Source organism: Pyrus communis, chromosome 4 (genome assembly GCF_963583255.1).
Source record: "Pyrus communis chromosome 4, drPyrComm1.1, whole genome shotgun sequence".
Taxonomy (NCBI): Eukaryota; Viridiplantae; Streptophyta; class Magnoliopsida; order Rosales; family Rosaceae; genus Pyrus; species Pyrus communis.
The window spans coordinates 3900620-3917075 of record NC_084806.1 but is presented as its reverse complement, the minus strand read 5'-3'; the positions used below and the strand labels follow the sequence as shown (position 1 = coordinate 3917075).

The 16456-nt window shown below is 39.1% G+C and overlaps 3 protein-coding genes and 1 pseudogene across 3 annotated transcripts; 1 reads left to right on the top strand and 3 right to left on the bottom strand.

Annotated features, from left to right (window-relative positions):
• The first annotated feature begins 638 nt into the window (after nt 1–638).
• On the top strand, nt 639–2002 carry LOC137731671 (uncharacterized). The gene is made up of 3 exons (XM_068470852.1): nt 639–759; nt 844–1247; nt 1765–2002. The coding sequence occupies exons 2-3, from the start codon at nt 862–864 to the stop codon at nt 1805–1807; spliced, it is 429 nt and encodes a 142-aa protein (XP_068326953.1). The 5' UTR covers nt 639–759; nt 844–861; the 3' UTR covers nt 1808–2002.
• A 448-nt stretch (nt 2003–2450) lies between these two features.
• On the bottom strand, nt 2451–4456 carry LOC137732541 (galactoside 2-alpha-L-fucosyltransferase-like). Its single transcript, XM_068471862.1, has 2 exons — nt 4134–4456; nt 2451–3925 (listed from the first exon to the last, which is right to left on the bottom strand). Exons 1-2 carry the CDS (start codon nt 4417–4419, stop codon nt 2451–2453), a joined length of 1761 nt encoding a protein of 586 aa, XP_068327963.1. The 5' UTR covers nt 4420–4456.
• Nucleotides 4457–5091: 635 nt separating this feature from the next.
• LOC137731335 (galactoside 2-alpha-L-fucosyltransferase-like) lies at nt 5092–6871 on the bottom strand (annotated as a pseudogene).
• A 1002-nt stretch (nt 6872–7873) lies between these two features.
• Nucleotides 7874–14864, bottom strand: LOC137731762 (histidine kinase 3-like). Its single transcript, XM_068470969.1, has 10 exons — nt 14376–14864; nt 11839–12120; nt 11381–11550; nt 10966–11178; nt 10540–10762; nt 10403–10454; nt 10052–10278; nt 9811–9909; nt 8502–9622; nt 7874–8226 (listed from the first exon to the last, which is right to left on the bottom strand). Exons 1-10 carry the CDS (start codon nt 14862–14864, stop codon nt 7905–7907), a joined length of 3198 nt encoding a protein of 1065 aa, XP_068327070.1. The 3' UTR covers nt 7874–7904.
• Between the last annotated feature and the right edge of the window lie 1592 nt (nt 14865–16456).

Genomic DNA, 16456 nt, shown 5'->3' with positions numbered 1-16456 from the left:
AACACTATATAACAAAACTCATATATATGCACAAATCAAATATTTATTAAAAATATTTATATAAAAAGAAGTGACAAAAGCAAGATGTTCTTCCACATGGTTAAGGAAGGTATATCATGGAGCAATCTTTTTGACTCCTTTTTCCGCGAGCATATCTCAAGGATCACTTTCTGTTTACATGGTTTAGGGTTTAGATGACCACAACGATTGGTTTGAAACAACGAGCAAAGTGTCCTTCCAAAGTTCTTTTAACCGATAAATGTCACATCACAAGTTATATGTAACTTAATTTTTCGACTGAAAAACATTAATATAATTTTTTCATTGAAAGACATTAGTATTATATAAGTATCTATGATACCAAATTGAACCGACATCTTAATAAAAAGTAAATTTTCAATCGATATTGAATGATTCGATTAATCAGCTGATATGGAAAGATGAAAGCTTTCCCCCCTTGGTAAATTGCTCTCTTCTAACAAAGGCATCTGTCTATTCCAAATACTCTGAGGCCCACTACAATAAAACGAACAAAATAAAGGCCCATTATATTTTGAACCTACAGGTCCAAACTAATAGGGCCAAATTGTTAATATGTCCCAACCTGGAGGGTAAATTTCAATTGATCACTTCTCATTCTTTAGCCTCCAATAATCTCCAAAGTCCAGGCCGTCGATTTGGCACCAAGGGAGAGTATATATCCTCAGTCGCAGTTGAACTGAAACCCAAAGCCCAGAAGAACACTCCGACCTCCAATCGGTGAGAATTAAGATTTAATTCGGTAAATATATTTATGGGTTTTGTTAATTTGTATGTTAATTTTGGTTAAACGGTAATTTTCAGGTTAAATTTGTCAAAGAGATGGGGAAGGACGCGAAGGGAGGAGGAAAGGGGAAGGGAAAGGCGGCGGGCGGCAGCGAAGACGGTGGCGCCAAAGGAAAAGGTAAATCCGGGAAGGGCGCGGACGGGCTCGGCACCTGCACTTATGTGAAGGCAAGGCACATACTTTGTGAAAAGCAAGGCAAAATCAACGAAGCCTACAAGAAGCTGCAGGACGGCTGGCTCGAAAACGGCGACAAAGTCCCTCCGCCGGAGTTCGCGAAGCTAGCGGCGGAGTACTCCGAGTGCCCGTCGGGGAAGAAAGGCGGGGATCTTGGGTGGTTCCCTCGCGGGAAGATGGCAGGCCCTTTTCAGGATGTTGCTTTCGCTACTCCAATTGGGGCAACCAGTGCGCCTTTCAAATCAACGTATGTGTTTTCAAAGTTTCAATCTTTATGTTTTTTATGTGCTACCCCTTTTGGCCGATTGGTTAGATTAGTCCTGGATTAGGCTGGATTGGATTGGATTGGATTGGAATACATTGATTATAGCCGATAAACCCATTTTTTAGGTCACATCAGATTGCTTGTTGATTGAGGTTGGCTGCACTTCTTATCACTCATTTCATATTTATCAAAATATCTAAGATGTCATAGTATTGGAAAATATGCACAAATAGAACTGTTCGCAGTTCTTAAAACAAAAATGAAACCTTCACACTCATCGGCACTAAACATGCAACGAAACACGTTTTAGTGTCCCTTTATTGCCGTTCGACTGTCGATCTAGTGTTCCATTGTCGGTATGAACCTTGCCCTATCCTTCATTTTGCTTTTGGATTAGATGCTTTAAGATGCCATAGTGTTTGAACTGAGATATTATACATGTGCCGAGTTCAGCGACACGGTTGGCTCATATTTTGTTCTTGTTTGGATACTTGTACAGGCATGGTTACCACATTATCTTGTGCGAAGGCAGAAAGAATTAAGTAAAGACCTTTGATTTTCTGATGGAGCAGATCTGCAGCTTTGGCCATATGTATGAGTTTTCTAGTTATTGCTGCTTTGATGTTGTGGGCGTTATGTTTAACGAGTGATGAATGCTTACTCTCTCTCTCTCTCTCTCTCTCTCTCTCTCTCTCTCTGTGAGCATCTTTGTTTAATAATATTGATATATTTTTCAATCAAGGCGAATGAAGAATTCCAGTTTAGTTATATGATCGAGAAACATGTTTATGGTAACTTTCCTTTAGTTAGAAGTGCTAGTAAAAGAACTCTGTTGTGATGCCGAACGGAAAAATACTGAGCAGCCTTTTAGCTTGGAATGCAATGACATTGATCGATTTTCAATACGCGGAAGTTTAATAAAGTTGGGGACCATTGAAAACCATGTCCAAATAGGAGCTATAAATTTGCCAATTTATGACGTTAGTATGATCATGCTTGCGATTGGGTTAGTAATTTTCTTCAAGTTGTACTATCTACACTATAGTTTGATACGCACTCACAGATTCGCCGAGCATTTTCTTTGATATTTTTTTCAAAAGAAAGGAACTTGGAAGGGAAAAAATTGACCATATCAACAATCGTGCACAAATAAATTACTATCTCGCATTACATTTAAGAAAAAAACTACAACTGATCATGAGATTCGTGACTATCAACTAGCTTGAGTCCCCAGCTCATATCCTCACAATGCCTCACATGAGGCACAAGTGCGCCCGTATCTACTCCTTTCTTCGCCTTGCAGTCATAAAACGGTGGAGCATGGAAGCACGGCTCCATCGACATAACTTGACCGCAAGGCGGATCTGGCGTCTTCTGATTCTCCGGCTTGTACAAAATCCACGGTTTAAGACCTCCAAGACCTTGAGCCACGTACCCAAAAGTCGACCATGCACTTGTGACCAGCACATCACACAAACTCAGCAGGTACATTTCAGCCCAAGCTTTCTGGTCGTGCAGATTCTTATCCGTCTGCTGATGCCCTTCGTGACTTGGCTGGAAAACCCCGATTGTGTCCCCATTCACAGTCGGATGTTCCCAGTACATGTTCCTCACATCCTCAGAATACCCTGAGGTCAAAGAAGTAATTAAAACCGACTTCAGTTTCAGCATCCCTGCTGAAGATGTGACGATTGGTTTCTTCCTTTCCACCTGAGGCAGCAGCTTCTCCCTGAAAGCACATGCATAGATTTGGTTCATCACATGCCTAAGCGGGCTAGGCCCTGCCTCGAAAGTTCGAACTTGAATCCCAATCCTCTCATCTGCCTTTGCCAAGTAAGCTTGGTAGTACCTTGTGATCAGCCCCCATACATGATTTGAAGGGTGGAAAAGATACCTACCCAAGTGGTGGAAAACAGTTTCCTTTTCCGGGAAAAGCCTTTCGAGTTCTTGCTCAAAAGAGGGCATCAAGAAAAGCGATGGAACGAAGTAGTTATCTGTTCTCATAATCAGCCAAGGAACTTTCTCGATCAGACTTTGTTCATCATCGCAGAAAAAGAGCTTATCTTGTTCATCATAATCATGGGCCAGATGAAGATACAAAAATGATGGCGAAGTGTTTGCGATCTTGTTATTCTCCGATTTCAAAATATTCCCGTAGCAATGAGGAGATTTCTGATCAAATGCATCAAATCGGTCTTTAACAGGGAAGTCATCAGGCAACAGCCATGAGTTTTCAGGGAAGGGCTCGCAGAAGAGGTCGGCCATGTCCTTTCCGGGGTCAACAAGAAGGACTCTGTTTGTGAGCAGGGCATAGAGGAAAGCAGAAGATATGGTCAGTATCTTGTTCCCCAAGCCACTGTACGATATCCAAACCACATACTTGCACTCTTCTGAACTGTCAACGCCAGTGCTAGGGCTACTGGACTTTAGCTGTTCTAGGGTTTTGTTGTAGGATTTGGTGTGGGGTCCACACTTCTTGTGAAGATCTTCATAACTTCTCAGTTTGGAGAGAAGATGAGAAGATGGTTTTTGGGGTGAAATTTTTCTGTATAAATTGGATTGATATCTGCTCAAGCAAGAGGCTTTATGAAATCCAGGAGCAATTAGTCCATCTTGTAGCTTGTCTTTGGGCATGTGGGTATGATCTGAGAAACCATCTTCTGTAAAATCAGACCCAAATAATTAGAAAGATCAAATTTTGAGCGTAGTCCAATTCCACACCAGAACCAAATTACCAATCATGCATGCAGAAAAGCCAAAATTGCAAATTCAACGTATGAAATTCATTGTTGTACTTCCCTGCGTTTTTCTCGGTAACCAAACAAAAAGTAAGGCTGTTTGAACAGTATCGAATCTTGAATATGTTACCTGAGCTGGACGACGATGATGTGTCATTTTTTACGAGTCTTTCGATAATTCTGGCGTCAGCAAAGCGTTTGATGCGATCGGGAGACGGGTTTCGAAGAACGAGAGAGAGGGTGACGAGAACTGGGAGAGAGACCAAAAGAGCAGCCAATATCTTGGTCAAATTCATCGGACTAATCAGCCTGGATTTCGACGGGGCGACCCGAGCGGCCGAGACAAGTTTGTTACGACCTGCGGGGTTCGGTTGCGGTGAAAGTCGCCTCCTGCTGTTGGATTCTCTCAGATCCATTCATAAATTATGATATCCCGATTGGATTCGAGCATGCCATGGTTATCTCTCAAGGTTTATTTTTCATTAAATGAGTGCAGATACGCAGAGAGAGAGAGAGAGAGAGAGGGGGGGAGGGGGAGAGAGAGGGAGGTGGACTGGAATTCTGGGAAGTGGGAAGAGTCTCTGTAATTGTTTCGGGTTGGTGGTTAAGGTCGTAGAAATGAGCGGGTTTCGTTTTCGTTCGTCTTCAACAGTCCAAACGTGGCAGCCGGATACGGGGGTTGTTTTGGTTGAAATTTATTATTATTATTTATTCAATATAATTAATAAAATATTAGTTATCAATCAAAATCCTAAGAAATTACCAATTTAATCATCTAATTAAAACAGAACATGAATAAGAAATATGGGTTAGAAATATAATTTCACACAACCAAATTTTGTTTTTTTTTTTCAAAGTCTCGTTTAATTGTAATCTTAACATATCTCTAATTTATAAATTAAAAAATTTTAAAAAAAAAAAACCTTCTCACTCCCACATTTTCTATCACCCTCTTCCCCTCTCCTTCTGTTTCAAAAACAGCTCATATGCTAGTTATTATTTAATACAAGTTGAACTTTCTTATGTGACCAAGAAAAGTAAGTTTACGCCAAATATTTAACAAAAACTAAAGTCTACCGATAATGGAACTAATTACGTGAGGCCCCAATCGAAATATGAACAATGGGTTAGGGACAATAACAGCAGCTTGAAAACACACGCATAAATTTGGTTCATCACATGCGGAAAGGGACTAGGCCCCGGCTCGAAAGTTCGAACTTGAATCCCAATCATCTCATCTGCCCTTGCTAAGTAAGCTTGGTAGTACCTTGTGATCATCCCCCACACACGATTTGAAGGGTGGAAAAGATACCTACCCAAGGGGTGGAAAACAGTTTCCTTTTTGGGGAAGAGCTTTTCGAGTTCTTGCTCAAAAGAGGGCATCAAGAAAAGCGAGGGAACAAAGTAGTTATCTGTTCTCATAATCAGCCAAGGAACTTTCTCGATCAGACTTTGTTCTTCATCGTACAAAAAGAGCTTATCTTGATCCTCATAATCACGAGCCAGATGAAGATACAAAAATGATGGTGAAGCGTTCGCGATCTTGTTATTCTCTGATTTCAAAATGTTCCCGTAGCAATGAGGAGATTTCTGATCAAATGCATCAAATCGATCTTTAACAGGGAAGTCATTAGGCAACAGCCATGAGTTTTCAGGGAAGGACTCACAGAAGAGGTCAGCCATGTCCGTTCAAGGGTCGACAAGAAGGACTCTGTTAGTGAGCAGGGCATAGAGGAAGGCGGAGGACTTGGTCAGTATCTTGTTCCCCAAGCAGTGGCGGAGCCAGAAATTTACAATGATGGGGTCAGAAATTTACCCTCGGCCGGTGACGTCATCATCGGAGTACTGGACACCGACGTCTGGCCTGAGAGCAAGAGCTTCGATGACACCGGATTTAGACCCGTGCCCACCTCTTGGAATGGCACGTGCGAATCTGGAACCAACTTCAACCCATCGAGGAGTCCAAAGAATCCAAATCCCCACGCGACGACGACGGAGTGCCAACCAATTCGACGCCCTAGACAGGGGGCAGGCCAAAAACGCAGGTCTGACGATCTGGAGGCTGTCAAGCAGTAGATTTACGGTGGTGGGAAGATTTAGCAAGGGGAGAAGAGACGCTGATGGAGTGATGGCTAACAAATGGAGCAGCAGCTCTGTTGATTTTGAATGATATCTTCTTTGTATTACCGAGAAATGTCATGCGGATTACAAGGGAGTAAGAGCTATTTATGGAGATGAGCGCACCCATGCTTTTGTTATCAGCATGCAGCACGCATGCTTACAAAGACCCAAGGAATAAGCAATAACATTACAAAATGATGGACCCTAGGAGTAAACAATGACACCACTGACTCAACTCAAGGAATAAAAAATGACATATAAAGCAACACACCCATACTCTCTAGTTAGCAACAGCATCTGACAAGCAGCATAATGCATTCTGGCAGTACTAACAGCACTGACAGCAACCATACTATCAATATCACAAGCTCCTTCTTCTTCTTGTTTGAGGCTGTTGGCACAAAGTTATTGGGGTCAAGGAATCCCATTGCCCCCACCTTGGCTCCGCTCCTGTCCCTAAGCCACTGTAAGATATCCAAACCACATACTTGCACTCTGCTGAACTATCAGCGCTAGTGCTGCTAGGGTTACTGCTGGACTTGAGTTGTTCTAAGGTTTTGTTGTAGGGTTTGGTGTGGGGCCCACATTTCTTGTGGAGATGTTCATAACTTCTCAGTCTGGAGAGAAGATGAGAAGATGGACTTGGGGTGAAATTTTTCTGTATACATTGGATTGGTATCTGCTCAATCAAGAGGCTTCATCAAATCCAGGAGCAATTAGTCCATCTTGTAGCTTATCTTCGGGCATGTGGGTATGGTTAAAAAAATCATACTCTGCACATAGCAATTGAAAACAAGAAAGAAAGTAAGAAAGTGAGAGGTATATATAATATATATATATATATATATGTATATATGTATAATTGAGGCTTAATTAAGGTTTAGAGTTTGGTCAAGGCTTAATAGTAAAAATTCCCCCTGAATTATCAAGAAAGTATCACTTTACCCCCTTCATTTGCAACCTAATAACCTACTTCCTTGTCTCTTAACGTAAATTTCGTTCACTGTCCATATTTGCTCTATGATGTCGACATAGCATCAATAATATGGCCGACATTTTGACGCAAGTCGAGCAGCCTTAATCAAAAGTTAACGAGAAATATATGCATTCAGTAAAAGTCCAGTAAAAGCAAAGTGATACAATCAGCATGCCGGAAAATTTAGGTGAAGTGTGGAACGATTTGAAACGAACGATGTTATATACATTAAGGGAGTGGAGGAGTGAGCTAAGCCTCACACTAGGTTATTCATAATAATATGATTCAAATCTGCCTTTAACGAGAATCGAACCTAAGACCTCTCATTTACACATAAAGAGGAATACCACTAGATCGTAGTACTAAGTGATGAAAACAATTTTAAACGAACTTAAAATTTAGTTTAAACTTCATAGCTTGTGCTCATTGAATCTATCCTTTATGTGCCTATGATTTGGTTTGATTTAGTGCAAATAGCAGTCATATTCAAAGTGTGTGAACTTTGCAATTACAAACTCACAAACAATAACAACAGATTTTTTTTTTTTTTTTTTTTTTGAAATTACTATTATTAGGGGAAAGGGGAGAGTTCAAAATTAGAGGAGAATAGTGAGTTTTGAAATCGGGATGCATGAGTAGAAACCAACATCGTATCCACAAGGATAATGGATCACGTGCTGAGAAACAATAGATTCAAATGAGATTGATTGATGCATTAGATATAGTCCCCCATTGATAGTAACAAAATTAAAACAATGAACACATACCAATCTCAAATGGAAACCTGCCCATCTTCTAAACCTTCTAACATCCTTCTGAAACTGCCAATCCAATCCCAGTCCTCTCCCCATTCCCCACACCTCTATAAACTTGTAGTCTTGTAGATAGGAACAAACGGGAAACTTCGCGATAAAGCTGGTCAGTTTCGAATGGTTTTGAAACATATCCATCCATTCCGCACTTTGTGCATTCTTCATGGGTAGACTCAATTACATCAGCAGTCATGGCCAGAATGGGTACATGCCATGCTTGAATACCTTCATAATCCTCCACATTAAGTTCGCCATGTTGAATACTGTTGCTGATATTGCATTCCGTGTCACGTATTCTCCTTGTAGCTTCAAACCTGTGGGAAGAAATGAAACTTATAAATGTAGTGACCAAATTTATCCAGGATAGCTAAAACGGATCCAAATTACCAAAAAGGGCCAAGTATACAACCGAAAGAGAGATTTTATGAATTAACTACACACGGCTACCTTCTATATAAGATGACTTGCAAAAACTGAACTTGCTAAGAAACCTCGCGCATTAAATATTATTTTTAGATCTTTTCTTACATTTCAGCAAGGTTTTCAAAACCGAAAGCTTTCCAAAGTTCAAAACTAAAGCATCACTCACCCATCCATCTCTGGCATCTGGATATGCATGAAGCAGGCATCAAAATGGTGGGGCGGCTTAAGCAATAAGATTGCCCTTTTACCATTGTCTGCACATTCCACCAATGCCCCATGCTTTTCCAAAGCATCGGCAGCTACTCTGAGATTCACATTATCATCATCAATAATAAGAATTCTTCTGCATAACAGAAGGTCGCAGAGAGACAAACTTGGGAGCTCCCCGTTCCGGAGATTTGCCTTACCAGCTCCCATGGCTCTTTGCAGTGAGGCAGCGAGCATGCTTGCCATGAGAGGCTTCATGATGACCGTTGGGGTAGGGACACCTGAAGTTGCAGAGCTTATTCTGCATGAGGTAATAGAGTTGGTAAGAATGAACAGGTTCGGAGGAACCTGTCCAACAATTTTCCTTAAATTACGGACAAAGAGAGCTGAAGTTCCTGAATCTTTATCCCAGACTTCCTGTTCAACAAGGACCATATTGATAGTTGTACTCCCACAGTTTATGCTAGATAAACCCTCATACAAATCAGAAACTACTACAACACGAATTCCAAGCCGTTGTATATGGTATCTTGACATCTTGGCCCTAACAGGTCTTTGGTCCACTACTAATGCTGTCATGCCATTAAATTCTGAGGATGCAGCATTTGACTGGCTGCTGATTTGCTGGATCGTTAACTCATTTGAACTGGAGCTGGCATTGGTGAAAACAGCAGTAAATGTACATGTGGAACCAATCTTCGGAATGCTAACAAACCCGATTTCCCCTTTCATGAGGCTAACCGAACGCTGGCTTATCCGTATCCTCGTTTTAATTCCTCTATCTATATGTCCCAAATCCGTAGAAGGTGAGAAAACAAGATGTTGGGCTTCTAGAGGGAGGATTCCAACTCCTGTGTCCTCAACAGATACAATAATATGGATGAGGTCAGGTGACAATGAAAAACGGCTCGCAGATCCATTTTGACCAAAACATCTATATCCTCCCCAACTGCGGCGTCTATCTGCAACGGGGAAACCACTCAAAGTGTTCTTCGGTGATGATTCAGTCTCAACATCTATTGAGCCGATCAGCTCCTCGACAAGATGAACCGTGACAAAGATGTGTCCTTCCTCTGTTAACTGTAAATAAAATAAACAGTGTCATTGCCATTTATACAGAACGCAGTGGCTTAAATGGATTTAAATTCCCGTATTTAACAAAGCCTCATATACATATATGAATACATACAGATATCCAGGGGTAAATTTATCCACTCTCATCATTTTACTCTCTTTAACAAATAGTTGAGAACCCACTAGACACTTACTTTGATTGAATTCCACATGAGATTGGTGATAACATTCCGAAACCTTCTGGGATCACCAATAAGCATATCAGGAACCTGATCTGAGATGTATACCGCCCACTGCTCTTCCCAAAAATTTGGTCATGCAAATTTCAAAAGTTCAGTTAATGGACAATGAAAACTTATAGCAGAGAACCACACGTAAAACAGTGCAAGATGTGTTTTGTTCTGGGGAAGTGGCGGGGGTGGAAACGTTATTTACCTCTACTTTTTCATGATACTCCGTCTTAAAGCAGGACAGAACATCATCCAGAATAGGTCGCAGATAAAAACGCACTGCCTCAAGCTTCGGGTCCAGGAGTCCAATTGCAAGTGATTCCGGGAATCCTTTTGCAAGTGAGAGTACACGTCTTCCACAACTCTGGGCAGTTTGGATATAATCTAGTTGAGTATCATCCAGGTTTTTGTCCATTAGCATTTGTGACTTTCCTGAAAAGGAACGGAATTGTCAAAGTTCAGCAAGCTTTCTTTTGGCTGTAGTTTTGCTCTAAAATCTTCAGCAATGCAGGTACATGATTTTAACCAAATAACAGCACCAGTCTTGCGAACTCACCTAGGACATGATTCACTTGGGTTCTGATCCCGTGAAATACAGTTGCAAGAAACTGCAGAGGATTAAGATCTGATTAGGCACAAGCATAGTTCAATTCCCAACAAAATTTCCCTGCATTAACTAAAGTCAGAAAGTACCTGAAAATAGGCAATATCAGCTGCCTCGGCCTGTTTCTTGAGCTCCATCATCTCAGCTGCCTTGGCCTGTTTCTCGAGCTCCGTCATGTTATGGAAATCATTCTCCACGTTGGCAATCCTGTTTACAGTTGCATAGAAAATGTAGCCAACAAGCAATGCAATTGTGAGGATCCTAATGTTAGTCGTAATGGCCAACCACGGCCATGGTGGCTTATGTTTGAACCTGCAGAACGAAGAATCTCAGCTTCTGAATACAGTTCTACAAGAATTTCTAGATGCCTAGGTCCCTCAGAAACAGTGTGATAACAATAAGTAAGACAAACTTTAACATTTCCTAGTCTAGTCCCATTACCAAAGACCATGGAGAGGCCTATATAACATAGAAGCTCAAGCCTAAAAGTATAAGGCACAAGACTTAGTGGTTACCTGCACCGCATCTCATGGTTCCTTAAGGGATCTCCAAAACTTAAGGAGCTGATGTGCTGCAATCCATCATCCGACACATTTGAACCATACATCCTGATTGGATGCGACTGATTGGTTGTGTCATACACGTTCACAAGGATGGTTTGCTTGCTAGCGAGTTGTTGAAGTAACTTCTCCACTAGTGACTCAATATGAAAGACTCCACCGAGATACCTGGTTGGCAGAAACAACAGGATTAAAAAAACTTCTCTAAAGTATAACCACTCTGAATATTACGAGTCCAGCAAAGCAATTCTGTCTGCTGACATCCCTTCAAGGCCTTGACGACACCAAAAAGGAATGTGGACATGCTTTTTATCGGCGGAAAACTTGTATTATTCTTTTAATAACATGTTCTCATTCAAAGAAAGCATACCCAACAGTCGCTTGAATTCTTTCATTTGGAGTTGCATTTGAGGGCAGATAGCTTTTGTAGACGGCAAACGTCAGTATTACTCCAAGTCTCTTTGTTTTAAGCAGCCGAAAAGGAGCAGTTAGAACCCCCTTTCCTGATTCTCTTGCACGCAACACGTTTTGTCGATCTTCCTGTTGAAACGCACATGAACGAAACTTCACTAGTGAGGATTGCAAATCAGGAAACCAAAATTTTCTAGATAGCATGAGACAATGTTAAGAGCTTTCTAAATTTCAAATATAAAGGTACCATCATCTAAATTTTGGATACATCAGGACTGCTAAGTAAAAGTAAAAGATCCTAGATAACTACTAATTAACGAGCTGCTTAATTAAGATAATAGAATTCGATTGGATCTACCGGTATAGTTGATAAATGAATCGTAACAAGTTGACGAAATAAACTAGATAAGGAAATACCTTCCCGGACAGCATATCAAAAGAGATGACATGTTTAATGGTATCCTGTGCAAATATAACAGGAGCATATTCTTCCTGAACTGGGAAAGGTTCCAAGGCTTCTGGGGCATAGTCATTCTTATGAACCAGGCTTTGTTCGAGGGTATCCATTCTCTTGATAGTCCAGCCCTGCTGCTTCTCAAATTCTTCTTTTTCCGAGCGGAGCACCCTTACAGCATATGCCACGCCGCTTGTGAGGGGTCTCTCGAAAGCAGTTCCTTCAATGTACCGCGCAAAAGTTTTCTGCAGGTTCCGAAAGTTAGGATGTTCTATCAACTAGATAACTAGCATCATAGCTACAGAAAGCTCAGATCTGAATTTCTGAAACTAAAGTAAGCTAAACATATCAAATTAACACCGGTTGAGAAACCGCTGCAAACTTCTTCCAATTTAACGCTTTCAAGCAAAGCCCCACATGAACAAAATGCATCAACTAGCAAAACAGTACTAATTAACAGACACACAGATAGGTAGGTACTAGGTACTCATTAAGTACCCTCAATAAATATCAATCCGAGTGACATAAAACACCAATGCTAAGGAGAGGGAACATTTTTGCTCAACACCCTCCTATAAGCCTGCCACGTGTCCTTTTTAAAACTATAGTTAAAAACACTTTATTAATTTAAAATATATATATATATATATAATTAAAATTAATACAAGGAAGTAAAATATCACGGTAGCCGAACTCAATCACGACTCGCCGGCGGCAGCCACCTCAACCACCTCACCTCCTTGCCGCCGTCCAACCCCTTCTCTCCAGCCTCTCTTTCTTCTTCCCCCGTCCTCTCTCTGGCTGCTGACTGAGAGAGTCAGACCCGGCCCTCTCTCGACATATATATATATATATATATATATATTGAAGTGCAGTCGAATCGGATATGTTGAGTTCATGATTCTGCTACCTGTGTTTCTATTTGTGCCAACAATGGTACTGGAAAATTTTGAAAAAAGAAGAAGCTTTCTTGATGTTGCTGTATAATGCGTTGCGAAATCATATTTTTGTCTAGTGGGTTAATTTTGGTGAAATATGTTGCCGGATGTCGCCCTCGAATCTTAATTTGGCTTGTTGTTATTAGACAATCCTGTTTATACACAACAATTCAGTATAAATTGAAGTGCAGAAAGCGGCCTGCAGAAGAAGGGACGCACAAATTTTGACTTGGGGTAGAAGAAAGGACTCACAACTTTTTTTAATATTAAATTATTTTTTCTTTCCTCATTAAGTTTTAAGAGATTGTTAACTATATTTTAAAAAAGAAAAAATTAGTATCCGGTTCCTAATTACTAATGTTTATTGACTAAGACCTTATTAATTTTTAAATTTTAATTGAAGTCCCTAGCATTAATGTGATAATGAATTTTCATGTTTATTACATAATTTTTTAAAATAAAAATCAGTAATTGATTTAGGGTTTTAATACTCACACCTCTATTAAACTCCTAATTAATTTTCAATTCAAACATGTCAAAAAAAAAAATAGAATAAGTTTGTACCCGTTAGTTTTTTTATAAAAAGATTCTCAATTTTTTAATATGAAATGTACCTATTCAAATAATTTTTAATTTTTTAATCTTAAATGTACCCATTCTTAAATATACAAATTTGTTATATGTAAAATGTACCTTTTTAAATATAAAATGTACTCAATTTTTCAATATAAAATCCATTCAAAAATTTTAATCAATTTTTAAACTTATATAGGCACATTTTTTTCCATTGATTTGAGAATGTATCAATGTCAAGTTTAATCGAAGAAATTTGCAAATGTTATTAAGCCCAATATCTTTTTTGTTCCTGTGGTTTTGAAGAATGTACCCATATTTTATTACAATAATTTTTTTTGTTGTTTGTTAATTTTGATGAATATACCTATATATATATATATGTATGTATGTTTATATATACACACACAATATAATAGAGAGTATAATTTATATTTTATTATTTTTAATCCCATAAATTATGGATTTTATTTAAAATCTCATTAATATAAACAAATACAAATTTCAATTTTTAATTTTTAATTTAAAAACTATAGTAACTTACATTGTTACATGAATGTCAGGGAATTCGATAAAAAACTAAAAACAGACAAGGTTTCAATAAATAAACATTGATAGTTAGGGACCGTATCCAAAGCGTTCCTTAAAAAAAAGACTAGTGGTAGACTTAGAAATAGGTGGTGACTATTCACCAAAGTTAATAGTGGTGAGAAAAAATGCTCTACTAAAGAGATATTCTCAAAAGTGAGATTTTTCATAGACTCTGCCAACTCATATTTTTTACACAATATTTCATAATGTTAAAATAAAAATTGATATTAAATTGTGATAGAGATTTCATGAAAAATCACACTTTAAAAATCTACTTCAGCATTTCTTTACATCAAAAGCACCACTGACAAACACCAATTCCAACATATTTACCATCCTAATAAAAATACATATATACCATCCTAAAATTGCTCAACTTTGACAGATGATATCTTTACCTGATCAATGGCCGAAGGGTACTTTCCGTCGTGGAATGTCGAGATCAGCATCGACATGGCCTGAATATGATTCATGCTGACATTAAATTGATCCTCCAACATCCTCGCCCTCTCATCACACATCCTTTCAAGAGTCACCTTCTTCTTCTCACTGGCCTGTGAGCTGATGAACGGGAAGATCCAGAGGCTCACAATTGTCCACCCAACCACCCACAAAAACACAAGCTTCCTCCACCACGTTTTTCGGACTCTCTTCAGCCCGATATACTGGTAGTAATGCTGGCGGGTCTTGCTGATGTTCAGTGGGATTTTCTTCCACCATTTGAGGCACATATTGGCAGCTTCACCAAGCAAACGTAGCTTGGTGTCTGTCACAATCCCATCAGTGAGGTACCAGTTCATGTAAATTACAAATATAATCGAGCAACATAGCATCCAAAACAGACACCCCACCTTCAAACCGAACCCAAATACAGGGAAGAAACTCATCCACCACAGCATTAAACCAAGCAAGTTGACCGAGACATTGCCAAGAGTTGAAATTTATATTTGCTAGCAGAAAAAACACTGACCATATGTGAGAGAGTACTGTTCACAAACATTGAAATGGCAGATTTGGCCCTGCTTGGTTTGCATAATTTCTTTTTTGCCTGGGTTAATTTAATCTTCCACACCGTTCCGTGATCCATATTTTATCAGTTTCATTCATACCTCCTCGACCGCTTCATTCGTCATTGCGAATCGAATCTAAAGTTTCTCAGAGCTTCATTTGTTCCTCCTCCACCGCTTCATTCTTGCTCCACCGCCAATCGAAAGCTAAAATTATTCATCCAAATCAATTTCAGTTCACTCAAATCCCTAGAACCCTAAAACTCAAATTTCTCCAGATCGTCCTGATATTGAAGGGCAAACCCAAAACCCAGATCCCTAACTCAATCAATCTGTTCATCGACTCTTCATGCATAATTACAACATGATTTCATAATCATAATTACAACATCACTCACTGTCTCCGAATTCCAAATTTAGGTAAAAACAATGACAAATGATTGAAAAGCATGATGTTTTCAAAATTATTTAGTTGGTAGTTCTACTCAGTGATTCAAATCGAAGGACTCCAATTGTCATTTATCCTTCTATTAATAACGAGGAACCCGTGGAAACCATGATCCCTCTTCTGGGGAAAATTGCGCCCCCCAACACATGGGGCAAAATCAGGTGGCTTGAGAGTGTTTTACAGATAGAATATTGTAATTGAATCATCATTTAAGTTACAGTTTAACAAAAAATATAGAAATACTACTTGTCCTTGATAGTAGTTATATGCATGTAGTGTTGTGAAATAAATATTATGTGTTTGTAGTAAATTTTTTTAAGAGATAAGTACACACGTATACATAGATTTTTGTTAAAACGAATCATATGCATGATATCTTTTTTTACTGTGAATGACCATATTCTTTCTCATACATTATTGTACAAACAATCTATGTGGTAGATAGATTAACTAATTTTTCTGTTACAACATGATCTATTCGTTTTACTTGCTAATTTTTATATTCATTATTCACATGCAGCGTATGAAAAATTATAACTAATTTTTGTTAGATGTTTTATTTGGGTGATCTAATTTGTAACAGAGGACCCACATAGAAAAAAAACTAGATCTCAAACAGTACAGAATCATTGAAGTTCAGCACCAAAAAAGTTGGATAACAGTGACAAACAGAAGCGGTTTCTAAAGTGCTCTGAGTAAAGTGCTTATCAGTTTTGTAAAGTGCTTTCCTGTTCCCCATTACCGCCAAGTCAGTCATTGCATTAGTTAATTGACTCCAATATATTTGAGGTCGTTACCGACATATATAATCATATCATAGTTTCTTTTCTCTTCCCCTAGAGCCAAGTCAGTCATTGCATGCAATTTCCAGGCAGTACTCCAAGTCCCAGTCACATAAAAAGACACTGTTAGCTCCCTTGTCCTTTCAACCGTCAATAACGCTTTGAAATTTGAAAACATATGAGTCATTTAATGTCCCTTGTTCTTTCAAATTTCAATCTAATGTATTATTAATAGTTGAATA